Source organism: Spermophilus citellus, assembly GCF_964194105.1.
Source record: "Spermophilus citellus genome assembly, chromosome: 6".
In the NCBI taxonomy this organism is placed as follows: domain Eukaryota; kingdom Metazoa; phylum Chordata; class Mammalia; order Rodentia; family Sciuridae; genus Spermophilus; species Spermophilus citellus.
Window position 1 is genome coordinate 158,975,595 of NC_138187.1, and position 23,548 is coordinate 158,999,142.

General features: G+C 40.7%; 1 protein-coding gene across 1 annotated transcript in view; it reads left to right on the top strand.

Annotated features, from left to right (window-relative positions):
* Positions 1–5,258: 5,258 nt before the first annotated feature.
* SLC9C2 (solute carrier family 9 member C2 (putative)) overlaps positions 5,259–23,548 on the top strand; it is a gene marked incomplete at both ends in the record, with an annotated part of 42,941 nt that continues 24,651 nt past the window's right edge. Inside the window, 10 exons of the mRNA XM_081298241.1 lie at positions 5,259–5,268; positions 6,907–7,068; positions 7,872–7,971; positions 8,244–8,387; positions 11,197–11,365; positions 12,836–12,917; positions 14,584–14,750; positions 15,374–15,484; positions 18,910–19,007; positions 19,951–20,070. Of these exons, the coding sequence (XP_081154367.1) occupies positions 5,259–5,268; positions 6,907–7,068; positions 7,872–7,971; positions 8,244–8,387; positions 11,197–11,365; positions 12,836–12,917; positions 14,584–14,750; positions 15,374–15,484; positions 18,910–19,007; positions 19,951–20,070 (1,163 nt within the window). The remainder of the gene's footprint in view (positions 5,269–6,906; positions 7,069–7,871; positions 7,972–8,243; positions 8,388–11,196; positions 11,366–12,835; positions 12,918–14,583; positions 14,751–15,373; positions 15,485–18,909; positions 19,008–19,950; positions 20,071–23,548) is intronic.

Here is a 23,548-nt window from a genome sequence, read left to right on the forward strand (position 1 = left end):
AAATGCAGTCATGTCATCTTTGGATATTAAATCTAATACCTTATTATGAATTGGTTCACAGGTTTTGTTAATTGGATTTATTAGCTTTTCTATATCACTCATCATAATTGGATATGTGGTTCTGAAATTCAATTCGGAGTCATGGGATTTTCAATCTTGCTTACTCTTGAGCATCACTCTCAGCATTATGGATCCCCTTCATTCTGTGAGCTCACTAAAAACTCTTGGTAGGTCACATTTATTTCTTTTTCTCACCTTGAAGATAAGAAGGTACTTTATTTTCTTTTGATTATGTCTTCCTTGCATAAGTGGTGCACTGAGCAGAGCAGGAATTGGTGCTCTCGTCCTTGAGGGCAGGGCACTGTTGGACTTGAAGGAGGAAGAGCAGAGAAGCCCGTCACTGAGGAGTGAGGTAAATAGTGTCGGTATAAAATTGAGGGAAAGGTGACCCTCCTAGAATGTGACAAAAATTGGCCTTATTGTTCTCCGCCACTGAATTCTAAGCCACAAGGTAAAGATTCCACATTGGTGAGCTTGTTTACCAATAAAGAGAGAAAATACAGACCCCTTTCCAAGGCCTTGCTACCTCTCATTAGAACTGGTTCCCTGGTGGGCTGGGTGGTGGCTCAGTGGCACAGAGCTTGCCTTGCATATGTGAGGCCCTGGGTTCCATCCTCAGCACCACATAAAATAAATAAAATAAAGATATTGTGTCCATGTAAACTAATAAAAATAAAAATAAAAAACCCCAACAACAACAAAAAAAAATGGTACCCTTTTGAAAGAACTGAAGTTGGGCAGCTGAAGAGAGGAGGTAAAGATTGAGATTGGCACTTCAATGTATTTTTTCAGTAAGTGCTTATTTCCAAGAGGGTTTGGGGTCTTGTGTTTTTTCCCGTATTACTCAGTGAGGTGAAAGGTGATCTCACCCTGAAATATCCTCCTATTGTCATGTTTATTAACATAGCAGTAAAAACATGAAATAGAGGCTATAGTTACTGGTTTTGACTCACAAATGTTTTCCTAACTAACTTCAAAGCACTGGTTGTATTTAGAGGAAACAGATCACCCGAGGAGAAACCTCCCGGCTTCCCGTGCGATATTCCCATTTTTACACTCATTGTACCTGGGACAGCAGAGAAGGGTGTTAGATACTCCCGGCGGTAATGTTCTAAATTGCTACAAGGTAGTTTTATTTCTCCAAGAGTCTGATCCTGTGCTCTTTTTTCTCTTTGTACACTTAAAAAAGATTTTGAAGTTAAAATAGCTGTGTATGGGTTGTGGACTCAGACGATTTTTGTTCTTTCCCTTTTCTAAATTTTGCAATGTACCAATATGTTAGTTCTACAATAAAGACACTGAAGAGTAGTTACTATCGAGTTTTAATGTTAAAAACAACTACAAATCAAACATACAACCTCATTTGCCAAACTTCTACTTGCCCCTCATCATCTCACTGAATCTGGGAGAAGAATTAAAGGATCTCCTCACTAGATACATCCACGTGCTGACTCCAGTCCTGAGGAAGCAGGGGTTTGTGCCTTCGTCACAGACTTGGCAGCAGGTGGTGAGAGAGTTGAGGGCGGCTGAGCTTGCCTTTTTTGTCGGCCTGATAATGAAGCAGGAAGAGAGACACAACCAGCTAAATATTAATCCACAGTCACACCTGAGCGCCCCTGATGTTGACCCTGAGCTTTGGAATATTCTGGCGTTTTACATCCACATCAAACATCGAAAAGCAGAGATTTCCTTTCTTTTAAACTAGATAAAATATCCTTAGAAATAATAATAATATAAAATGACTTTTCTCTACATTTACTCAATTACATTTCAAAACCTCAAAGGAAAAAAATCGGAATGTTAATCAGGTCTTGTTTTCACTTAAAAAAAAATTGTCACCTAATGTGATCAGTTTAGGTCTTGATGGATTTCATTAAATATAATATTAAATATAATGATAAAAATATATATGATGGATTATATTGAACAGCTGCTTTTAAAATGTGTATAGTTGTGCGATCCTTTCTCTATCCATCAGCCATTGCATTAGGCTGCATAATGTGCCACCCTGGGTCACATGTTCTTGAGTTTGGGGATTCTGCTGTCAAGTAAAAGAAGTCCAGGGCTGGCCCCAGTTGCAGTTCCCTAACTCACCAGAGACGTGGGGGCCCTCTATTTTTATACCCCTGTGGCTCAGGTAGAATTTACCTTCCTGCCTGAAGCAACTAAAAAACTGGACAAAATGTATGAAAAAATAGTTCTTAGATATTGGGCATCAGATGGCGCAGGACAGTGCTTCTTCGGGGGTGGGGGAGAAAAAGGGAGAGAGACCGATGGACTCTTGATGGCTCTGGCCTCCGTTCATCACCTGGCAGGAGTTTTCAGGTGTCAGTAGGGGGAAGGATAACCTCGTTGGAGCCTGGTACTTTCTCTAATTTGAGCAGTGCTGGAGCCAGGAGTCCAGTGGGGCCAAGGCAGCCTGAGTTCACAGAGACCAGAGCTGCCTTGAAGGATCTTTGACTGGGTCAGCATCAGTGCTTGCATGTAAGCAGAGTGCCCAGCACGGGGGAGAGGAAAGGGAGTAACTCCCGTCAGGTTTCCTTCCACACAGTATAACTCACGGGACATCAGGGAGAGGCCATGGAAGGTCATGCTGCCGTCGTGGGGGGGATTCGTTTTAGACTAAAGGCTGCTCTGGTGCTCACAACCTAAAAGCAGGTCTCAAGTGTTCACATGGTTTCCAAGTAACTCAACTATGTTCTTAGGCTCAAGAATATTTATAGGAATAAATATACAGTACCTAAGAAGGGGAAATGTACAAGTCTGAAATCTAGTAAGAATTACCCAGCATGCAAAATAATCAGGAAAATAACACAGCAATAACACAGATGATAGTTAGTACAGACAAACCTTAGAACTGTTATCCCAAGCTGGACCTGCAGCTGCACCCCTGTCCCAGCTACTTGGAAAGCCGAGGCAGGAGCATCACTAGAGCCCAGGGGTTCAAAGCCAACTTGGTAAACATAGCAAGAACCTTTCTCTCAAAAAATAGTTATTACAGACATATTCCAAGAGTTCAAAAATAAAGGAAAGATTGAGCATAGTGTAGAACCTGCTCATACCAGATTATAAGGGCCAATTGTTAAATAATCAGGAATTTTGCAAACACAATTATTAATCATCGGTAGCTTAGAATGGGCTGAAGTGTGTACTCATGGAATTGGCAAGCACTGCCAATTGGGCATTTTTAAATTTTGGAGAGATAGTTTATTAGCACACCAGCAGACATTGTATACATAAAAGAGACCTAAATCAAGCTTCTAGAGATGAAAACCACACTGTAGATAGATTAGACACTGAAGAAGATAGGTTAGTGAACTTGAAGACACGGCAATAGAAACTACCCAAAATGAAGCTCAGGGAAAAATGAACTGACCGGACAAATGAACTGAGTATTGGTGTGGGACAACTACAGGTGACCTGGTATACATGTCTCAAAAGAGGAGAAAGAGAAAGGAAAAACCAAAAATATTTGAATAAATGATGAATAAAAATTTTCTAAGTTTCATGAAAACTAAAGCCATAAATTGAAGAATTTTAATAAACCCCAAGTCTAAGACACACAACACACACAAACCTATGCCAGGGCACATACAAATAAATCCCTTAAAGCCAGTATTGATAAAGAGAAAAAATTTAAAGCAGCCCGAGAAAAAGATATTTTACATACAGTGGAACAATTATAGTAAAGAAAATCTCTTCAGAAACCAAGCAAACCCAAGAACAGTGTGGCAACATTTTTAGAGTACCAAAACATCACTCCCAGATTAAAATTCTACACTCAGTGAAAACAACTTACAGTGAAGGCAAACTACTTCCTTAAACGTATGGTAGCTGATAGAATCTCTCAGCAGCAACTTGCACCACCACAAAAAAAAAAAAAAAAGGTACAGGAAGTCCTTCAGGAAGAAAGTGGTTATCAGAAAGAAATTTAGAATTTGATATTCAAACCCCTGGTAACTTCTACTCCAGTTTTGGTGTGTATCTGTGTGTCTGCTCTGGACAATCATATAAATCAAACCATACAATATAGTTGTCCTCCCCCATCCATCAGGGATACATTCCAAAACCCTTAGTGGGTACCTGAAACCATGCATAGTACTGAAGCCTATAAATACGATGCTTTGCCTTATACAACTATCATAAAAATGTATGAATTAGGCACAAAAAGATTAACAATAACTAATAGTGACTAGAAAAATTGTAACAATATATTGAAATAAGTTATTTAAAAGAGGAATTTCTGGAATTTTTCCACTTAATATTTTTGGATCATAGTTGCCCTCGGGTGAATAAAACTATGGAAAGCTCAGCTTCGGATGGCGGGGGACTACTGTAAGAGGCTCTGTGTCTGGCTTCTTTCACCGAGCACAATGCTTCAGGGTCCTCCGTGTTATAACACAAGTTGGTAGGTACTTCATATCTTTCTGAGGAGGGAGAGACCGCATGTGTTTATCTACTCATTAGCCAATGAACGCAGGCTTGTTCCTATTTTCTGGCTATGATGAGTAAGCTGTTACAAATGTCCATATACAAGCCTTCCTGTGGACTTGCATCTGAAGATTTTCTTGCGTATCTACCCAGGAGGAGAACTGCTGGATCATACTTTGTACTCAGCAATGATATTCTTTTGGGGTCTGATTCATGTGCATTCAGGTTAAATGGAGAGTCCTAAGATTTGTCTCATCTTGAAGCTCGAGCATGGCTGAGGCATTGGCCAACACAAGGAGTGCTGTTGTCATGTTCCTCTGTCCCTGGAAATTCAGAAGGCACAAAGGAAAAATTTAAAATGACGACTGTGATTGACTTAGAGACCCATCCCACTCATGGCTGTTTCCTCCTTCTGTTCTTTCTTTTTAATTTAATTTTTTTTTTAGTTGTAGGTGGACACAATACCTTTATTTATTTTTTACGTGGTGCTGAGGATCGAACCCACATGCCACACGGGTGTGCTACCACTGAGCCACAACCCCAGCCCCCCTCCTTCTGTTCTTTCAATTTCCCTCTCTCCTATTCCTTCTCTTTGTTCCCTGAATAAGGGCATCATTTTTACATACCTCAGTAGTTTATATTCTTTATTTCCCTTTCCAGGCCTTTCTAAAATGTATATTGACATGATTAGAGGAGAATCATTGATCATTTGTAGTGTTGCCTGCATTTTTTTTGGAATTTTTCGGGTCAGCTCAGAACAGCTTACCATGTTTACAGGTAGGACCATTTTGGGGGCCTGTACGTCTTCTAAAGTCCTTCTTACTGAAATGAAAATGCTTCCAAGATGTCTCTACTGCTCTCCCTATACTTTACTCTTGAACCAATTAAAATGATGTATTGGTTAACAAGAAAAAGATGCCCATTTATGTGTTTTTTTGGTCAGTATAGGGCAAAGAACATGGAAAAAAGTATTTTATCTCCCTTGATATGCATATATATATATATATATATATATATATATATATATGGGTTGAGGGGTGGTTTCAGTGGTGGAATGCTTGCTTCACATGTGTAAGGCTCTGGGTTTGATTCCTAGCACTGTGCTTGCATGTGCATGTGCGTGGGCACACACACATGCCCACGCACACACACATGCCATGCACACACACATGCCCACCACACACACATGCCCACCACACACACATGCCCATGCACACACACATGCCCACACACACACACACATGCCCACCACACACACATGCCCATGCACACACACATGCCCACCACACACACATGCTCATGCACACACACATGCCCATGCACACACACATGCCCACACACACACACACATGCCCACCACACACACATGCCCATGCACACACACATGCCCACCACACACACATGCTCACACACACACACATGCCCACGCACACACACGTGCCCACGCACACACACGTGCCCATGCACACACATGTGCCAACATCACAATTGCATCATTTGGTGCAGACTTGCTTCTTACCTGGATCAGTCTGCGTCTCAGTGAATGGAAGTTAAGCGTTGGCTTGGTTCTGGATTTGGGCCTGAGGGTGAAAGCCAAGTGGTCCAGCAGTACCAGGGAGAGGAGTGCCAGACCTGTGTGGCCGACGATCACTGAGGTTGGGGCAGGCTACCTGGCTATTTTCCAGATGGGGTGCTAGTAAAGAGGAAAGGGGTGAAAGAAAGAGCACGGAGAGGAAAGGGTGTCCTCCTCATCTCTGTGATCACTGCAAGAGGAGGCAATTCTCGACAGTAGTGGGCAGCACGTGTTTGGGGACGTCCCCATGAAGGCACCAGGGGCATTTGCCGTGGACCATTTTTACTGTTTGGGACTTTGTTGTTCAGGACTACCCTGACACACACCCACCTACTGCCACTAGTACCTCAGTCAATGAAAATTTCACCTCTCCATTTCTCAAAAGCCCCCAGGCTGGCGCAGGGGTCACAAACCGACTGCAGTTTGACAGGACCCTGGCTAGGTTTCATTTGGCCCTGACATAGTTTTTTAAAAATTGGAATTGCTTGTCTCTTTTTCCTCTGATGTTGGGGATCAAATCTAGGGCCTCACACCTGCTAGGCAAGAGTTCAGTCACCAAGTTGCATCCCCAGCTGGTTGACCTTTGTTGGAGATTCACATGCACAGGTTTTCACAGTTACACACTTTGCCTGACTCTTGAGGATGTGTGAACCTTCTGTCCTGGTGAGTGAACCTCAAGCTGCAGACTGCACAGGAAGGACATCCCAACAGAACCGCTTTCCTGGGACACTCCCTTCTGCTGAAGAACGAGATCCCCACCTGAAATCTCAAGCGCAAACCAAAGTGCCATGGGTCAAAGAAACCAAAGCGACAGCTCAACGCTCTGTTTCTTTTTCCTGTAGAGTTACATATCATTGTGGGACTCAGCTTGGACATTTTTGGAAGCATAATCTGTGGATACTGGTGTGCAAGAGTCATCCAGTTTATATTGACTGACATTTTTAGCAATACACTGACCAATGTCATCCTCTGCTTTTCAATGGTGTATATGACTTTCTACGTGGGTAAGGCAAAAATAAGTACAAAAAAATGCTTTCACACTCTTTTTCTTCTTTTGTGTCTGATTCTGATGTTTTTAATGTGCTATTTGAAGGTTTTTCAACCTGGGGCTGTTGGGTTTTGGGGTTATTCAGACATTCTTCATGGTTGGTATTTTTGCCTCAGACTAGATTCAACCATTTGTTTAGAGCCCAGGGAATTCCCGCTGTCGTTAGGAAGGCAAAAGCAAAACAGGATTCGGGGTTGCGGGGACTGTGGTCAAGGAAGCCCTGAGATGGGCCTGCAGCCCTGGCCCGGGGGTGTCCTAGAGGTGTTCAGCAGAGATCACGAAGCCGCCTTTTCCATCGGCACCATCCTCAACTGGGTCAAATCTGCTCGGTTTTGGACAGCCTGCTAACTAAGAATGGTTTTTACATCATAAGATGGCTTAAAAAAGAAGAAAAAGAAATAAAAATATTTTATGGCGTGTGAGGATTGTGTGAAATTCAAATCTCAGTGTCTAGACAAAGTTATTTGAATACACATTCATTTGTCTGTGCATTGTCTATGACTGGGTTTGCGTTACAGTGGCTGAGTCAAGTTGTGACAGGTGCCTGAACGGCCCCCAAAGATTAGATATTTACTATCTGGCTTTTTACAGAAAAAGTTTGCTAGCTTCTGATCCTCTCCGGCAAATCCTCTGAAGCAGCATCGTAAGGAAAAAATACCATTCTCAAGCCCCCCCCGCCCCAATTCTTCACCCAAGATAAAGTGCCTCAGTGTGCAGAGTTACATGCATTTGTTTCACTTCTTCATTTTCTCTCCGCAGTGGAATATTTTGGAATGTCAGGCATTGTGGCTTTGGCCACTGTAGGACTGAATTTAGATTCCTTAAGCTTCAAGCCCAGGATGGAGTTCATAATCACAAAGTAAGTTTCCTGTTGTGTACGTGGTAAAGAGATCATGGAAGGTGGACACTTCCCTAGAATCCCTGTAGGAGCTCTGAGCCAGCTGGGATCAGAGGTGTGTGCCACCACGCCCAGCAACAGAGCCCTGTAAAATGTTGTCTGTAGAACAAGTGAATGAAAGCAAGTGCCTTCACTCAGCCGAGAAAGACGGGCATAAGGCAGATGTGTTTGTGTAAAAAGAAAATAGTTTAAAAATGCATTGCTTACAATGGCATCCTCTTCCTTCGCCCTAGGTTCTTGATCATATTTTCCTCTATGTACCACCATTTGATATACACTTTCTTCGGCATCGTGGTTGGATGTGGAGAAATCAAGTATTTTGGTTTCCGCACCGTAGTTTTCATTTTCATCTTATTTGTGACAGTGAATTTTGTAAGGTAATAATTATATTTTAAAGCTTGTTTCACAGAACTTAGATTCTTTCTTAAAAATTTGTTTTTTAGTCACATGTGACAGTAGAATGTATTTTGATGTATGACATATACCTGGAGTATAACTTCCCATTCTTTTGGTTGTGCATGATGTGGAGTTACACTGGTCTGTATTCATATATGAACAGAGGAAAACTATGTCCGATTCATTCTACTGTCTTTCCTATTCTCATCTCCCCTCCTTTCCCTTCCTTCCCCTATTTTTAATCCAATGAACTTCTATTCTTCCCTCTCCTCCACCCCCATATTGTGTGTTAGCATCGGCATATCAGAGGGAACATTCAGCCTTTAGTTTTGGGGGATTGGCTTATTTAACATAGCATAATATTCTCTACTCCATCCATTACTGGCAAATACCATCATTTCATTCTTCTTTATGGCTGAGTAATATTCCATTGTATATATGTACCACAATTTCTTTATACATTCATCTATTGAAGGGCACCTAGGTTGGTTCCATAGCTTAGTTATTGTGTATTGAGCTGCTATCAATACATGGGGCTGTGTCACTGTACTATGCTGATTTTAAGTTCTTTGGGAATAGAACTAGGAGTGGGATGACTGGGTCAAATGGTGGTTCCATTCCATGTTTTCTGGGGAACCTCCATACTGCTTTCCATAGTGGTTGCACCAGTTTGCAGCCCTACTATAAGCTTAGTTCTCGAGCCTGGAATTGGGAAGCAGTGGAACACAGACAAGAGCAATTGTGGCTGTGAGGTGCAGAGGCTGCCTGGTTGCTGGGGGCTCAGGCTGGGCTGCTGTGCAGGTGGGGAGCGTTTCTTTTCCAAGGTTTCACCTGTGAATTGAGAGAAGGTGGACCACCAGCAGCAGCCTCACTCCTGAGCCTGCCAGACATGAAAGTTCATGGCCCGGTTCCAGTGGTTCTCCTACGTGGAGGCTGTGGAGGTGAGATAGGAAGTGGGTTTAACAAGCTCTGCAGGGGGTTCAGACAGGTTCAGGTGGGAGCACCACTGGACTAGACTAATGGCTCTTAACATTTTGGTGGACTTTCATCATCATTTTTTTTTTTGTAATCCATTGTTAGGATAAAGTCATTTATGGACCACCACTTTCCATGCACGATTTGCCATTAGTATGAGTGAAGCCCTGTGAGACAGGCGTTCCTCATCAGACCTCAGCTGAAGCCCAGAGACTCCAGATCCAGCCCAGCATCTACCTGTGGGCACATGGTCTGGGATTGGGATTTAAGTCTGGTCCACGAGGCATGCTTCCAGAATGCCGCTGCCTGCTCCCGATAGCTGTGTCCTCCGTGGGACTCCAGGGCGGTGCCATTTCCACACAAGGCCACGGCCAAGGGAGCTTGGGTTGTAAGATGTTCTCCTGGATTCTCACTTGTACTGTCTCCAGGGGCACCGTGTGCAGCCGTAGTCCTGCCCGCCCTCTCCATCCTCTGCCCCGTCTGTTCTGGGCCTGGTCTTGGTGCTCACCTGCTAGACCTATGTGGCTGTCCAACCAGTAGTTATCTAATATTATCTTTTCTCTGCTTTCCTATGTGGACAACTTTAAAAAAACCTGAGTTAGTCATTGCTTCCTAGAATAATTTGTGTGTTTATTTCTAAGTGCAAATTCCACCTCTCACACTTGTTAGTTTTGTCACTATGTAACTTTGAGCACTTACTTAAGTTTCAGTGTACTTATCTAAAGCATCATATTCGGTTGGCTTCTAAGTTGAAGGACCACTTATTTCCCAAGGCAAGTTTGCACAGCTCTGCAACCCAAGGACTTAAAGCGGAACTGGTTGAACCAGTATCCTCCAACCCCAGACCAAAAAGTTGGAAGGAGAATGGTGTCTGGATGCCACCCTCAGTTTGTGGGACTGGAGAGGGGGATGGCAGAGAGCAGATGTGGGCAGACAAACCCTAACTGTAAGCAGAGGTGACTGACTTACCATTTTTCCAAAGCCTGAAGAATTCTCGTAGGTCTGGAGTCAGGGACTCAAAAACCTTCAAACTGGAGTAAGCATTCTGGGGCCATGTGAGGTGCAGACTGGGGTGTGGATGGAACAGCTACCAATGCTTTCTGTTCACATCCTTCCATTGCTTTGAAAGTTCTTTCTCATTGTGAGAAAATAAGGACAGCCATATTATAATAATAACAAAAACAGCAACACGGGACCAGACTCTTGGACTTGCAATACCTCCTGTAGTTTTCAGTGCCACCCTTGCACACAGTCTGATTATTACACTCATCTTCATCTGAACTATAGTGCTGATATTCTCTTGGCACAGATTCCCTCGGGATCCTATAGAGAAATGACCTAGATAGAAAGAAGGCACAAGTTGAAATGATTTGTGTGACATTTAGTGGATGATTCTATGGAAGCTAAGGAAAATTTTGGTTGGATTAAGTTTATTCATGTAGCTACAGTATGTCTTCCCATTCCGGATTCTGAATCCAGTCATTTTATGACCCTTCAGGGAATAGATGATCTTGTCAACATTCTTTGAAGAGGTCTCCATGCGGCATTTACCACCCACATGCAAATAGTACACAATAGTGTTGATGATAAGTCATTGTTTGTATACCTGGAACTCCAAGCATCATTTTTCAAGACTTGGTATTACACAGAAAATTTAGATAGATTTGTTTAGTCCCAGAAAGCTTGATTGACTTACCAATAAACTGTGTCATCTCTCTTTCTTGAGAAATTTAGGATTGAGTAGATGGTTTCGTCTGTAAGTAACACTCATCTGTGAGGTGTGATTTATTCGTTTTCAATGTTTTCTGTCCACAGGTTGCTCACTGTTATTTTTGTGACCCCGATTTTGATGCATTCCAGTTACGAGTACAGTTGGCGATGGGGAATTGTTATCATGTGGTCTGGAATTAAAGGAGTTTTTAGCTTACTTTTGTCTCCTGATATTTATAATCTGGCTGCTCAAAAAGTAGTGGCACCACAAATGGTAGGGAAAAAAGAATCACGTCTCATGGTTACTAGTATTTATGCACTTGTTCTTATCTTGTGGCACTTGTTACTATACTCAGATAATAAAGTTAACTGGTTTTGAATTAGATTTTTTAAATGCACCCTTTTAAATAGAAGGGACTCAGAGGAAAGTTCTTGAATGTTGACATTGTGACAGGGACCAGTGGTCATGTGTTTAGGACAGGGGTGCTAAGGAGACTTGCCTTACAGTCCTGACTCTACCAGTCCTGGTCTGGGTGATCTTGCAGAAGTTCCCAGCCTTGCTGAGCCTCAATTTCCAGTTGAGGCTGGAGATGATGCTTACTAAAACACCTGACCCTTTATACATGCTCCATAAATGTCGTTAAGTGCACAAATGCTCTTTTTCAATTGATGTCAGGAAGCATGGGAAAAAATAATGCCTTTATGGAGAGTATTCCCATCGCTACATCTGTCAGAACAAGAACGGAAATGCTGGTGACGCACACTAAGGCAAGAAAGATTTTAAATAGTGTTGCATTCAGAATTGTCACCACGTGGTCTGGAATCAAAGGAATTTTTAAGAGGAAGTGCTTTTCTTGATGGAATATCATATTCCTCACCACATCTGTCCTGAAGATTTATATATGTGAGCTTCACATGGGAACACTGGAGTTCCAGTAATGTGGCTTGTCCTTCCCTACTCCAGAAGAAAATTATGATAACCAACGCTTCAGCTCCTTTGATTCTCTTATATGCAATGAATTGGCTTAAAACCAAGTCGACAAGACGTTAACTCGCATTTGGGTACCATTTCATAGCGTTTCCTAACTCTGTCTGATGTTAAGATCCTCTTGGCTCTGCGATCTGTAATCACGATCTGCAGAATCAGTATGTTCACCAGGCACACGAGGGGACTGTTACCAGTCAGATGGGAAACACCCTGGAGAGATCAACTCTGTCTTACAGTGAGGGGCTCAGAGGGGCTAACTGGCCTCAATCACATGGTTAATAAATGGCAAAGCCCAGGCTTACAGCGGCACTTGTCTATTTTTTTGTGTGTTTGGTGCCTCTCCAAACTGCACCACAGCTCCAGCCTGCTCCCTCAGGGCCTCTCAGTAGCCACGGTAAATGCTGGTAGCAGGTGTATGTCCCTGTCCTGCCTGGCTGCTGGGTGTCTCCCCATCCTGCATATTGTATAGCCACGTCTGTGATGGCTGAAAGCTCTTCTCTCAGCGTCCTTATCTGGCACCACCTATTACTTTTCCTTTGTTCAGATTCTTCCTGGTATAATTTCTTCCCTGGTATATCGTGTTCAAACAGTGTCCACAAAACTGACCTTTTGCCTCAGCTTATTTACTGGAGACAGTGTAAAGATTAAAGATAAAAGATTAAGATGGAATTTTGTTGGTGGTTAAATGAGCAATGCTCTCCTTTTGAAAACTGAGGTAATGTTCTCTGTCTAATCATCTGTATGCTTTGTTTTTAGTTTATTTTCTATGTACAAGTGATATCGTTATTGACTATGGCAATAAATTCATACATGATGACTTTCTCGGCTAGGACTTTAGGTAAAGTATATGCATAATCGTTTCCTAACTGGGGAGAAAAATGCAAATAAGTTATTGTTGCGGGTAATGCAGACATTTCTTATGAAGTTCAAGGAACTGGTTTAGAGGCCAGTTATTTTCATTTACTCGTTATCTTTGTTGATAACAATTAATAAAGATGCTGTGTAATTGTAATATTGGTTCATCTGGTGTAGCAGAAGCCAAGTGAACAGAGGCTTAAATAAGACACAGGAATCTCTTTTCCCCTCACTGCAGAATCCAAAAGAGTGGGATGGTTCTGCTGCACCAGGTCATCCAGGGGTCCAAGTTCTTCCGTTTCTGTTGCTCCTCTGTTCTGTAGGGTTCTCCTCTAGTCTGGAGGGCAGGAGATCGCTCATTACCACCTGTCTATTATCCAAGCAACTAGAAGAGGAAATGGGGATAGGTGGGTGGGTGGGTGGAAAGCATCTTTCTTTTAAAGGTACAATCCAGAACTTAATATCTATATAACCAGAACTTAATATCTAGAATTTAATATAAATATCCAGAATTTAATAAATTTATCCAGAATTTAATCGCATGGCCCACATTCTTAAGGGAAGATGGGGAATATCATCTTTTTCTGGCTGGCCATGTATTCACCCCCAGTTCCGATATCCTATTGGTGACAGGAAGAAGGAGAGAACGGACGTTGGAAGACAAGCCCCAGGCTCTGCCATCGTTGTCTATTTCTAATAGGAATTTGAGCTTGATAATAGTAATTAGTGTACATGTAATTAAATCCAAACAGGAACATTTTCTGTTATCTAAAAGGTATTTGAGACTTGTTTATCATAAAATGCATAAATATAATAAAGTTACAAGAGACGCATCCAGTAGAGAAGTCCAGGATCAGAGGCCGGCAGCAGTGGTCACGGGGGAGGGCGCTGGGGTGGGATTAGGCAGTCCTAGAGGAGGGCCGGCTCCTCAGCTCTGCTGGGCGAGAACTGATTCCATCAGGGAATCTAGAATCCATCAGACTACTAGAAATTTACATGTCCCCACTCACTTGTTCACAGATAAACCTCAAGGTCAACTCGCTAATTTAAAGAGGGATGGTTTCCTTCCAGGTCTGAAATACTTGGTATCATTATCAGAGTAGCCACCTCTGAATGCCCATAGCCTTGATAAACCAAGTTAGTAACGCTGGGAGAGCACAGGCCAGCGAGAACAGAGGAGGGATAACATTTACGTGTGCAGATTTGCTGGCCAGGAGAAAGATGTTAAATGTGAGGTGTCTCTATTGGCTTTCACATTTCATTATGGATAAGAAACAGCTGAAGAACTTGTTAAAAATGCAAATTCTCAGGCCAGCCTGATTCGGAGGGTATGAACAGAGCCCAGGAATTTGACAGTTTGATCAGCAGCCCTTCTACCTGGAGAAGACACAGGTAGTTTCCCACATTTTGAGAATTACTGGTGGGGTGCCTTGACATATTAAGTCATGACTTTAGCAATTGGGCCAGATGCATTTCAGTTATATAGCCAAAGGAAACAGGGGGTGGGGTGATTCTGTGGAAAACCTGGGAGCGAGCCGTGCCCCTGCCCTATGCTCTGGTTTGGCTGTGCAGGTGAACCCAGGAGCTCACGGCATGGTCGTCCCCAGTCCTCCCTGTGCTGCTCAGGCCCTTGCTCTTCTTTGTCACAGGTTTTTGTGCGATTTCCCTCCCAAGACAAATGGCCATGCAAAATGCCATTCAGCACATTCAGGAGATAATACAGAACACAACCACTTTATACAAGACCGAAAAGATGTTGACAAATGTCAACTGGACTTTAGTGGAAGAAAAAGCGAAGATCGAATACATCATTCCGGTGAGTTGGTGCCTGACAAAAAATAATCCTCTTTTCCTTCCCTTGGTCTGTCTGCCTGGACTTATAGTCTGTAAAAAAGAGAGAGAGAGAGAGAGAGAGAGAGAGAGAGAGAGAGAGAGAGAGAGGAAAGAAACCTGATTCTGCTAACCAAATATCAGAAAACTCAGGAGTTTTGCCACCTTGGGGAAATGACTTTGAATTCTTTCTCCAAAGAGAAGGTCTTGGTGGTTAGCCTCATTTGCCAAATATGAGGAGAATGGATGTTTTCACAGACTGGCTGATGGGGCAGCAGGAGAGATTATGCTTCCAATGGGTAGAGATACCAAGAGATGGCTCCCTATGTAAGTGTCCTAAGAAGCACAAAACAGGACAATCTAGAGAGTAGCCAAGCATGGAGAGTTTGGAGAAAAATTTGGCTATCTAGATGCACCTAAAGGAATGTTTATTTCACCACAATTGAAAAACACACTTCTCATATGGCGAAACAGTTCCCAGCTTATGCACGGCTCCTTATCTGAGCAACTCTGAGTTACTGAGATCTTTGTTGAGTATAGCCTTGCTATCTTCTAATAATTTTTTTTTTACCTATTTTTAACTTTATCTCTTTGTTTTCTACAATTTAGTCAAATGCTGTTCCACTTTCCCATGTTGTACATGATGATGAAACAGAGCAGTCCCCGACAGATGAAGTTTTAATAGAAGAAGCCAGATTGCACGTGGCGATAATACAAATGGTTGGTATTGCTGCCGCCGCCTCTTCCTCCTCCTCCTTCCTCTTCTTTCTCTTCCTCCTCCTCCTTCCTCTTCTTTATCTTCCTCCTCCTCCTTCCTCTTCTTTCTCTTCCTCCTCCTCCTTCCTCTTCTTTCTCTTCCTCCTCCTCCTTCCTCTTCTTTCTCTTCCTCCTCTTTTCCTCCTCCACCTGTCCCCATTCCTCTTCCCTCTCCCCGCTCCTCCCCTCCCTTCTCTTTCTCTTCTTTCCCTGAGCGACTCTTTTCCTCCTTCACTGAGAATTGAACCCAGGGACTCTTTACCACTGAGCTACATCCTGGACCTTCCCTTAGGTCCTTGCTAAGTTGCTGAGGCTGGCTTTGAACTTGTAGTCCTCCTTCCTCAGCCTCCCAAGCCACTGAGTTATAGGTGTGGGCCACCCTGTCTAGCTCTGTAGCTATGTGGGTTTGTCATTCTATTCCATTGGTCTATGCGTCTGTATCCCCCCCCCCCATTACCCTATAGTTTTTGTTACTAGGGCTCTGTAGTAAAACTTGAAGTTGGGTATTATGATACCTGCAGCATTGCTTTTTGGGAGCTCAGGATTACTTTGGCTATTCTGGGTCTTTTGTCCTTCCATATGAATTTTAGAATTGTTTTTTTTCCAATCATGTGAAGAATATCATTTGTACTTTGATGTGGCTTGCATTAAATGTGTAGATTACTTTGATTATATGGCTATTTTAACAAAATCAATTCTGCCAATCCATGAACATGGGAGATCTTTCCAATTTATAATGCCTTCTTCAATTTTCTTTCTAGTGTTCCTTTATTTTCCTTATAGAGATCCTTTACCTCCTTAACTAGGTTTCTTCTTAGATATTTTGTTTTTTGAAGCTATTTTGAATGGAAAATTTTCTGATTTATTTCTCAAAAAGTTCATTATTGGCTTACAGAAAAGCTATTGACTTAAAAATTTCTAAATTTTTTTTTGTTGTAATTTTTTATGTCCATTTGGACATAACATTATTTATTTTTTGACGTGCTGCTGAGGATTGAACCCAGTGCCTCAAATATGCTAGGCAAGATTCTACCACTGAGCAACAACGTCAGTCCCTAGCTATTGATTTTTATACACTGATTTTGTATCTAGTAGTTATTTTTGAGGGTCTTTAGAGTAATTATTAATGTCATTTACATACTTAGATAAACAGCTTTAAATATTTGAAGCTGCTTTTTACAAATTTGACATGGTTGACTTCCTCTCATACAAAATTTCCTTGTTTCTAAAAAAAATTTATTTTAGTAATATAAGCTAAAGTAAATCTGGTGAACCAAAAAATTCTCTTCAAATTTTTGTACTAATAATTTACATGTTCTAACATACATACAGGAATATTGCTAGGTAAAATAAAGTTTGAGTCAATTATATCAGATTATACATTTTAAATTAGGTTTCTATTTAAATAGGACAAAGTTTATTCAATATAGCAAGTACATAATATACTTACTGTGTTCACATTCTTCTTTTTTGCTTTCTTTTAAAAACTCAGTGTCATGAACAATTCCTAACATACACAAAGGTGGTGTAATAAGTCACCATGTGCCCACCACCCAGCCTTAACAATTATCCACACACAACCAATCCTGCCCTTTTTGCCTCTTCAATCACTCCCCCACCTTCCATATTATTTTGAAATAAATCCTGGGTGTCATATCACTTTATCTGTAAATATTTCAAAACGTATACGTAAAATTTAAAGTCTTTTAAGAACATAGCAAAATGCTAATATTGTTCCTAAAATTAATAACTACCTAATAAGAATAGATATCAAATCAATAACATTTTCAGTTGTCTTAGAAATATGATACATGGTTACCTTACAGTTTATGCTTTCAAATTGAGTTTCATTGAAGTTCACACACTGCAACTAACCAATATCTCTATTAAGTCTCTTATAATCTGTAGATCCTTCTTTAATTTTCTGTCGAAGAACATATTCGTTCTTGAATTGTGCTGCTATAAACACTGATGTGGTGGCATCGCTGTAGTGTGCTAACTTTCAGTTTTTTAGTTACACACTGAAGAGTGGGATAGCTGGGTCATATGGTGGTTCCATTCCTAGTTTTTGAGGAGTCTCCATACTGCTTTCCAGAGTGGTTGTACTAGTCTGGAGTCCCACCAACGATGTAAAAGTGTACTTTCCCCCCATCATGAATTCTTTTAGTATATTCTTGTCATTTTTAATTTCCCCATCAAATGTGAAACTGAGCTTTGTTGGGTATAGTAATCTTGGAGGGCAGTTGTTCTCTTTCAGGGTTTGGAATATCTCATTCCAGGCCCTCCTTGATTGTAGGGTCTAAGCTGAGAAATCAGAAGTGAGTTTTATTGGTTTGCCTTTAAACATGACCTGGTGTTTTCTCTCTTGGGGCTTTTAATATTCTTTCCTTATTTTCTGTGTTAGTTATTTTGATTATGATATGTCTTGGTGAGCTTCTTATTTGATTAGGTCTATTTGTGGTCCTGTAAGCCTCCTGTTTAGATGCGAAGGTTAACCTAGGAATATCTTTCTCTTTTGGTAGTTTCTTGTGGAGCTATTAGTCACACTTTGAATTAATACTTTGCACTGCTTTCTGCTCTAGAAGGATGGTACTACCGGTGTGGTTTATATTACTGAAATGAAGTCTGAATTGTGTAGATTCTGAGCATCTTGAAGCTAAGAACTTTCCTCTGTATCTCTTATAACATTTAGGACTGTACTTAGTAAAAAAAATGAATTCTGAGTAGATATTTGAATCAAATGAAATTTATTTCCTCCTGTAGATTCTCTGTAGTAGTATATTTTCATCTGTGGGCATGCTTTACCATCCACATGAGATTGGTTCTAGGATCCCCAGCTGCAAAATGGACACTCAAATCTGCAGATTCGTGTTGCTTTTATGAACTGGCAGAGCATTTGCATATAACTTTCCTATGCTTTTCCTCCTGTATTCTTTATTTTTTTTTATAAATTTTTTTTAAAATATTTATTTCTTAGGTGTAGATGGACTCAATACAATGCCTTTATTTTTATGTGGTGCTGAGGATCGAACCTGGGTCCCAACGGTGCTAGGCAAGCACTCTACCGCTGAGCCACAATCCCAGCCCCCTCCTGTATTCTTTAAATCATCTCTGAATTATGCACAGTGCAGAGCAAACACTATGTCAATAGTTGTTATACTATATTATTTGAAGAATAATGATAAAAGTCTATATATTCTCATTATAGATCAGTTTTTTCCCTGAATATTTTCAGTTGTTGATTGAATTCATAGAGGCAGAAACCATGAATACAGAGGGCCAATTTATTGAGTTCGGTAATAATAGCAAGGGCTATGTAAGGTGTAAGCAGAGTAGATTATATTCATGTTTTGATCTTTTGTAATTTTCATTTAAAATTGTGTGTTTAGAGTAGCTTTGAAAAGCAGTGTAATGATGGCATCCTTGGAGTAGAGGCAGCCCGGATATTAATTGGTGCAACGAAAAGCTATTGCCCCATCCAAGGAAAGTAAGTGTAATACTTCTTTGATTAATTCAGTTAATTGATTAATTAATTAAATTTGATATTTCCAAAATTGAGTTGGTATGTGATTAATAATGAACAAATGGAGTGTTAAATGTCCAGATTTATCAATCTATTATCTATTTTATCTATCCACATCCATCTATCTGTCCATCTATCCATCTATTCATGTATTTTCTATTTTTCTTGTTTGCTAATTTTCCCGTGTGGTTTCATGAGCTTGGTGACATTAGGGGACTCTGGAGGAGTAATTAGATGAGAGACAAGGGGACCCATGAAGGAGAACTTCATGGCTTCTGTTGTTGTTATGAGTGTGTTGCTTTCATATCATATCCATGAAATTGCTAGAGGAGAAGGCGGAGGCCTGGGTCTGTGGTTAAACAGTTCTGGGGTAGAGCAGTCTCTCTACCGGCTCAACTGGTTTTGATGGATGTGATGAAATCCGATGGGGAAAACCCAGTGTCTCAGAGATAAGTGCGTATCTGGGCACAGTCCTGGCAAGCATTAGGTAACAGGTGATTCACAGCAAAGCTCTGAGGGTGAGAGTGAGCAGGGCAGCAGCCCAGCGATCTTTGTGGGAGAGCTGTCCTTGGTCCCTGGGATTATGAAAAGCAGGGCCTTTGTGGGGGGAGGCTTGGGCTGGGCAGTGAATGACAAAAGGAAGCTGGATTCCAGAACCCCAAAGGATTGGTCTAGAGAAGCTTTAATTGCATTCTGTCTCAGGTCAGGAATGGTTCTAGGAATGGGGGGCACAGGTGTCTCATGTCCCATGACCACAGGTGGATAGGTGGATGGGTGCAGAGGCTTGGGATTCAGTGAATTTATTTAGTAGATCCTCATTAAACTGTATTTAGTATAACTTCCCCTTTTATACTACCCTATTTATTATGGTCAGTTTTTATCATAATGCATGTTGTATTTTTGTTAGATTCATGAATATTCATGATGTTTCAACTTACGTAAGAGCTAGAAGTTGGCTTATAAAGTTTAAAAACATGTTAACTTACTTGGAATATCATAGAGAAAAGGGACGTTTAATTCTACCTGGGTAAGTATTGTGAACTTTTTTCCCTACATTTTTTTAATTGGTGCATCATAGTTGCACCTAGAAATGGGATTTGTTGTGACATATTCATACGTGCACACAAGTATTATGAACTTTTAATAGCAATACCCTTGAAAATAGTATAATTTCCATAGTTTTTGAATAAATGACTTTGATTTTCCTTATTTTTTTAAATTTTTTAATTTTTTAATTGGTTGTCCACAACAATACAAAGCTCTTGACATATCATATTCCATACATTAGATTGAAGTGGGTTATGAACCCCCAATTTTACTCCAAATGCAGATTGCAGAATCACGTCGGTTACACATCCACAATTTTACATAATGTCCTATTAGTAATTGTTGTATTCTGCTACCTTTCCTATCCCCTACTATCCCCCCTCCCCTCCCCTCCCATCTTCTCTCTCTACCCCATCTACTGTAATTCATTTCTCTCCTTGTTTATTTCCCCATTCCCCTCACAACCTCTTACATGTAATTTTGTATAGCAATGAGGGTCTCCCTTCATTTCCATGCAATTTCCCTTTTCTCTCCCTTTCCCTCCCATCTCATGTCTCTGTTTGATGTTAATCTTTTCTTCCTGCTCTTCCTCCCTGCTCTGTTCATAGTTGTTCTCATTATATCAAAGAAGACATTTGGTATTTGTTTTTTAGGGATTGGCTAGCTTCACTAAGCATAATCTGCTCTAGTGCCATCCATTTCCCTGCAAATTCTATGATTTTGTCATTTTTTATTGCTGCATAGTACTCCATTGTGTATAGATGCCACATTTTTTTTATCCATTCATCTATTGAAGGGCATCTGGGTTGGTTCCACAGTCTAGCTATTGTGAATTGTGCTGCTATGAACATCGATGTGGCAGTATCCCTGTAGCATGCTCTTTTAAGGTCTTCAGGGAATAGTCCGAGAAGGGCAATAGCAGGGTCAAATGGTGGTTCCATTGCCAGCTTTCCCAGGAATCTCCAAACTGCTTTCCAAATTGGCCGCACCAATTTGCAGTCCCACCAGCAATGTACAAGTGTACCCTTTTCTCCACATCCTCGCCAGCACTTGTTGTTGTTTGACTTCATAGTGGCTGCCAATCTTACTGGAGTGAGATGGTATCTTAGGGTGGTTTTGATTTGCATTTCTCTGACTGCTAGAGATGGTGAGCATTTTTTCATGTACTTGTTGATTGATTGTATATCCTCCTCTGAGAAGTGTCTGTTCAGGTCCTTGGCCCATTTGTTGATTGGGTTATTTGTTATCTTATTGTCTAATTTTTTGAGTTCTTTGTATACTCTGGATATTAGGGCTCTATCTGAAGTGTGAGGAGTAAAAATTTGTTCCCAGGATGTAGGCTCCCTATTTACCTCTCTTATTGTTTCTCTTGCTGAGAAAAAACTTTTCAGTTCAAGGAAGTCCCATTTGTTGATTCTAGTTGTTAACTCTTGTGCTATGGGTGTCCTATTAAGGAATTTGGAGCCTGACCCCACAATATGTAGATCGGAGCCAACTTTTTCTTCTATCAGACGCAGAGTCTCTGATTTGATATCAAGCTCCTTGATCCATTTTGAGTTAACTTTTGTGCATGGCGAGAGAAAGGGATTCAGTTTCATTTTGTTGCATATGGATTTCCAGTTTTCCCAGCACCATTTGTTGAAGATGCTATCCTTCCTCCATTGCATGTTTTTAGCCTCTTTATCAAATATAAGACAGTTGTAACTTTGTGGATTAGTCTCTGTGTCCTCTATTCTATACCATTGGTCCACCCGTCTGTTTTGGTACCAGTACCATGCTGTTTTTGTCACTATTGCTCTGTAATATAGTTTGAAATCTGGTATCGCTATACCGCCTGATTCACACTTCCTCCTTAGAATTGCTTTTGCTATTCTGGGTCTTTTATTTTTCCATATGAATTTCATGATTGCTTTATCTATTTCTACAAGAAATGCCGTTGGGATTTTGATTGGCATTGCATTAAACCTATAGAGAACTTTTGGTAATATCGCCATTTTGATAATGTTAGTTCTGGCTATCCATGAACAGGGTATATTTTTCCATCTTCTAAGATCTTCTTCTACTTCTCTCTTTAGGGTTCTGTAGTTTTCATTGTATAAGTCTTTCACCTCTTTTGTTAGGTTGATTCCCAAGTATTTTTTTTTTTTGAGGATATTGTGAATGGAGTGTTTTTCCTCATTTCCATTTCAGAAGTTTTGTCGCTGATATACAGAAATGCCTTTGATTTATGCGTGTTGATTTTATATCCTGCCACTTTGCTGAATTCATTTATTAGTTCTAGTAGTTTCTTTGTAGACCCTTTTGGGTCTTCTAGGTATAGAATCATGTCATCTGCAAATAGTGATAATTTAAGTTCTTCTTTTCCAATTTTTATGCCTTTAATTTCTTTCGTCTGTCTAATTGCTCTGGCCAGTGTTTCAAGAACTATATTGAATAGAAGTGGTGATAGAGGGCATCCCTGTCTTGTTCCAGATTTTAGAGGGAATGCCTTCAACTTTTGTCCATTCAGAATGATGCTAGCCTGAGGCTTAGCATAGATAGCTTTTACAATGTCAAGGTAAGTTCCTGTTATCCCTAGTTTTTCTAATTTTTCAACATAAAGGGATGCTGTACTTTGTCGAATGCTTTCTCTGCATCTATCGAGATGATCATATGGTTCTTATCTTTAAGTCTATTGATGTGGTGAATAACATTTATTGATTTCCGTATATTGAACCATCCTTGCATCCCAGGGATGAATCCTACTTGATCATGGTGCACAATTTTTTTGATGTGTTTTTGTATTCAATTCGCCAGAATTTTATTGAGGATTTTTGCATCTAGGTTCATTAGAAATATTGGTCTGTAGTTTTCTTTCTTTGAGGTGTCTTTGTCTGGTTTGGGAATCAGGGTGATGTTGGCCCCATAGAATGAATTTGGCAGAGCTCCCTCTTTTTCTATTTCCTGAAATAACTTGAAAAGTATTGGTACTAATTCTTCTTTAAAGGTTTTGTAAAACTCCGCTGTATACCCATCCGGTCCTGGGCTTTTCTTGGTTGGTAGTCTTTTGATGGCTTCTTCAATTTCATCCATTGATATTGGTCTGTTCAAATTGTGTGTATCCTCCTGACTCAGTCTGGGCAAATCATATGACTTAAGAAATTTATCGATGTCTTCACTGTCTTCTATTTTATTGGAATATAGGTTTTCAAAATAATTTCTAATTGTCTTCTGTATTTCTGTAGCATCTGTTGTGATATTGCCTTTTTCATCCGTATGTTAGTAATTTGAGTTCTCTCTCTTCTTCTCTTCGTTAGCATGGCTAAAGGTCTGTCGATCTTGTTTATTTTTTCGAAGAACCAACTTTTAGTTTTGTTAATTTTTTCAATAGTTTCTTTTGTTTCAATTTCATTGATTTCCGCTCTGATTTTAATTATTTCTTGCCTTCTGCTACATTTGCTGTTGTTTTGCTCTTCCTT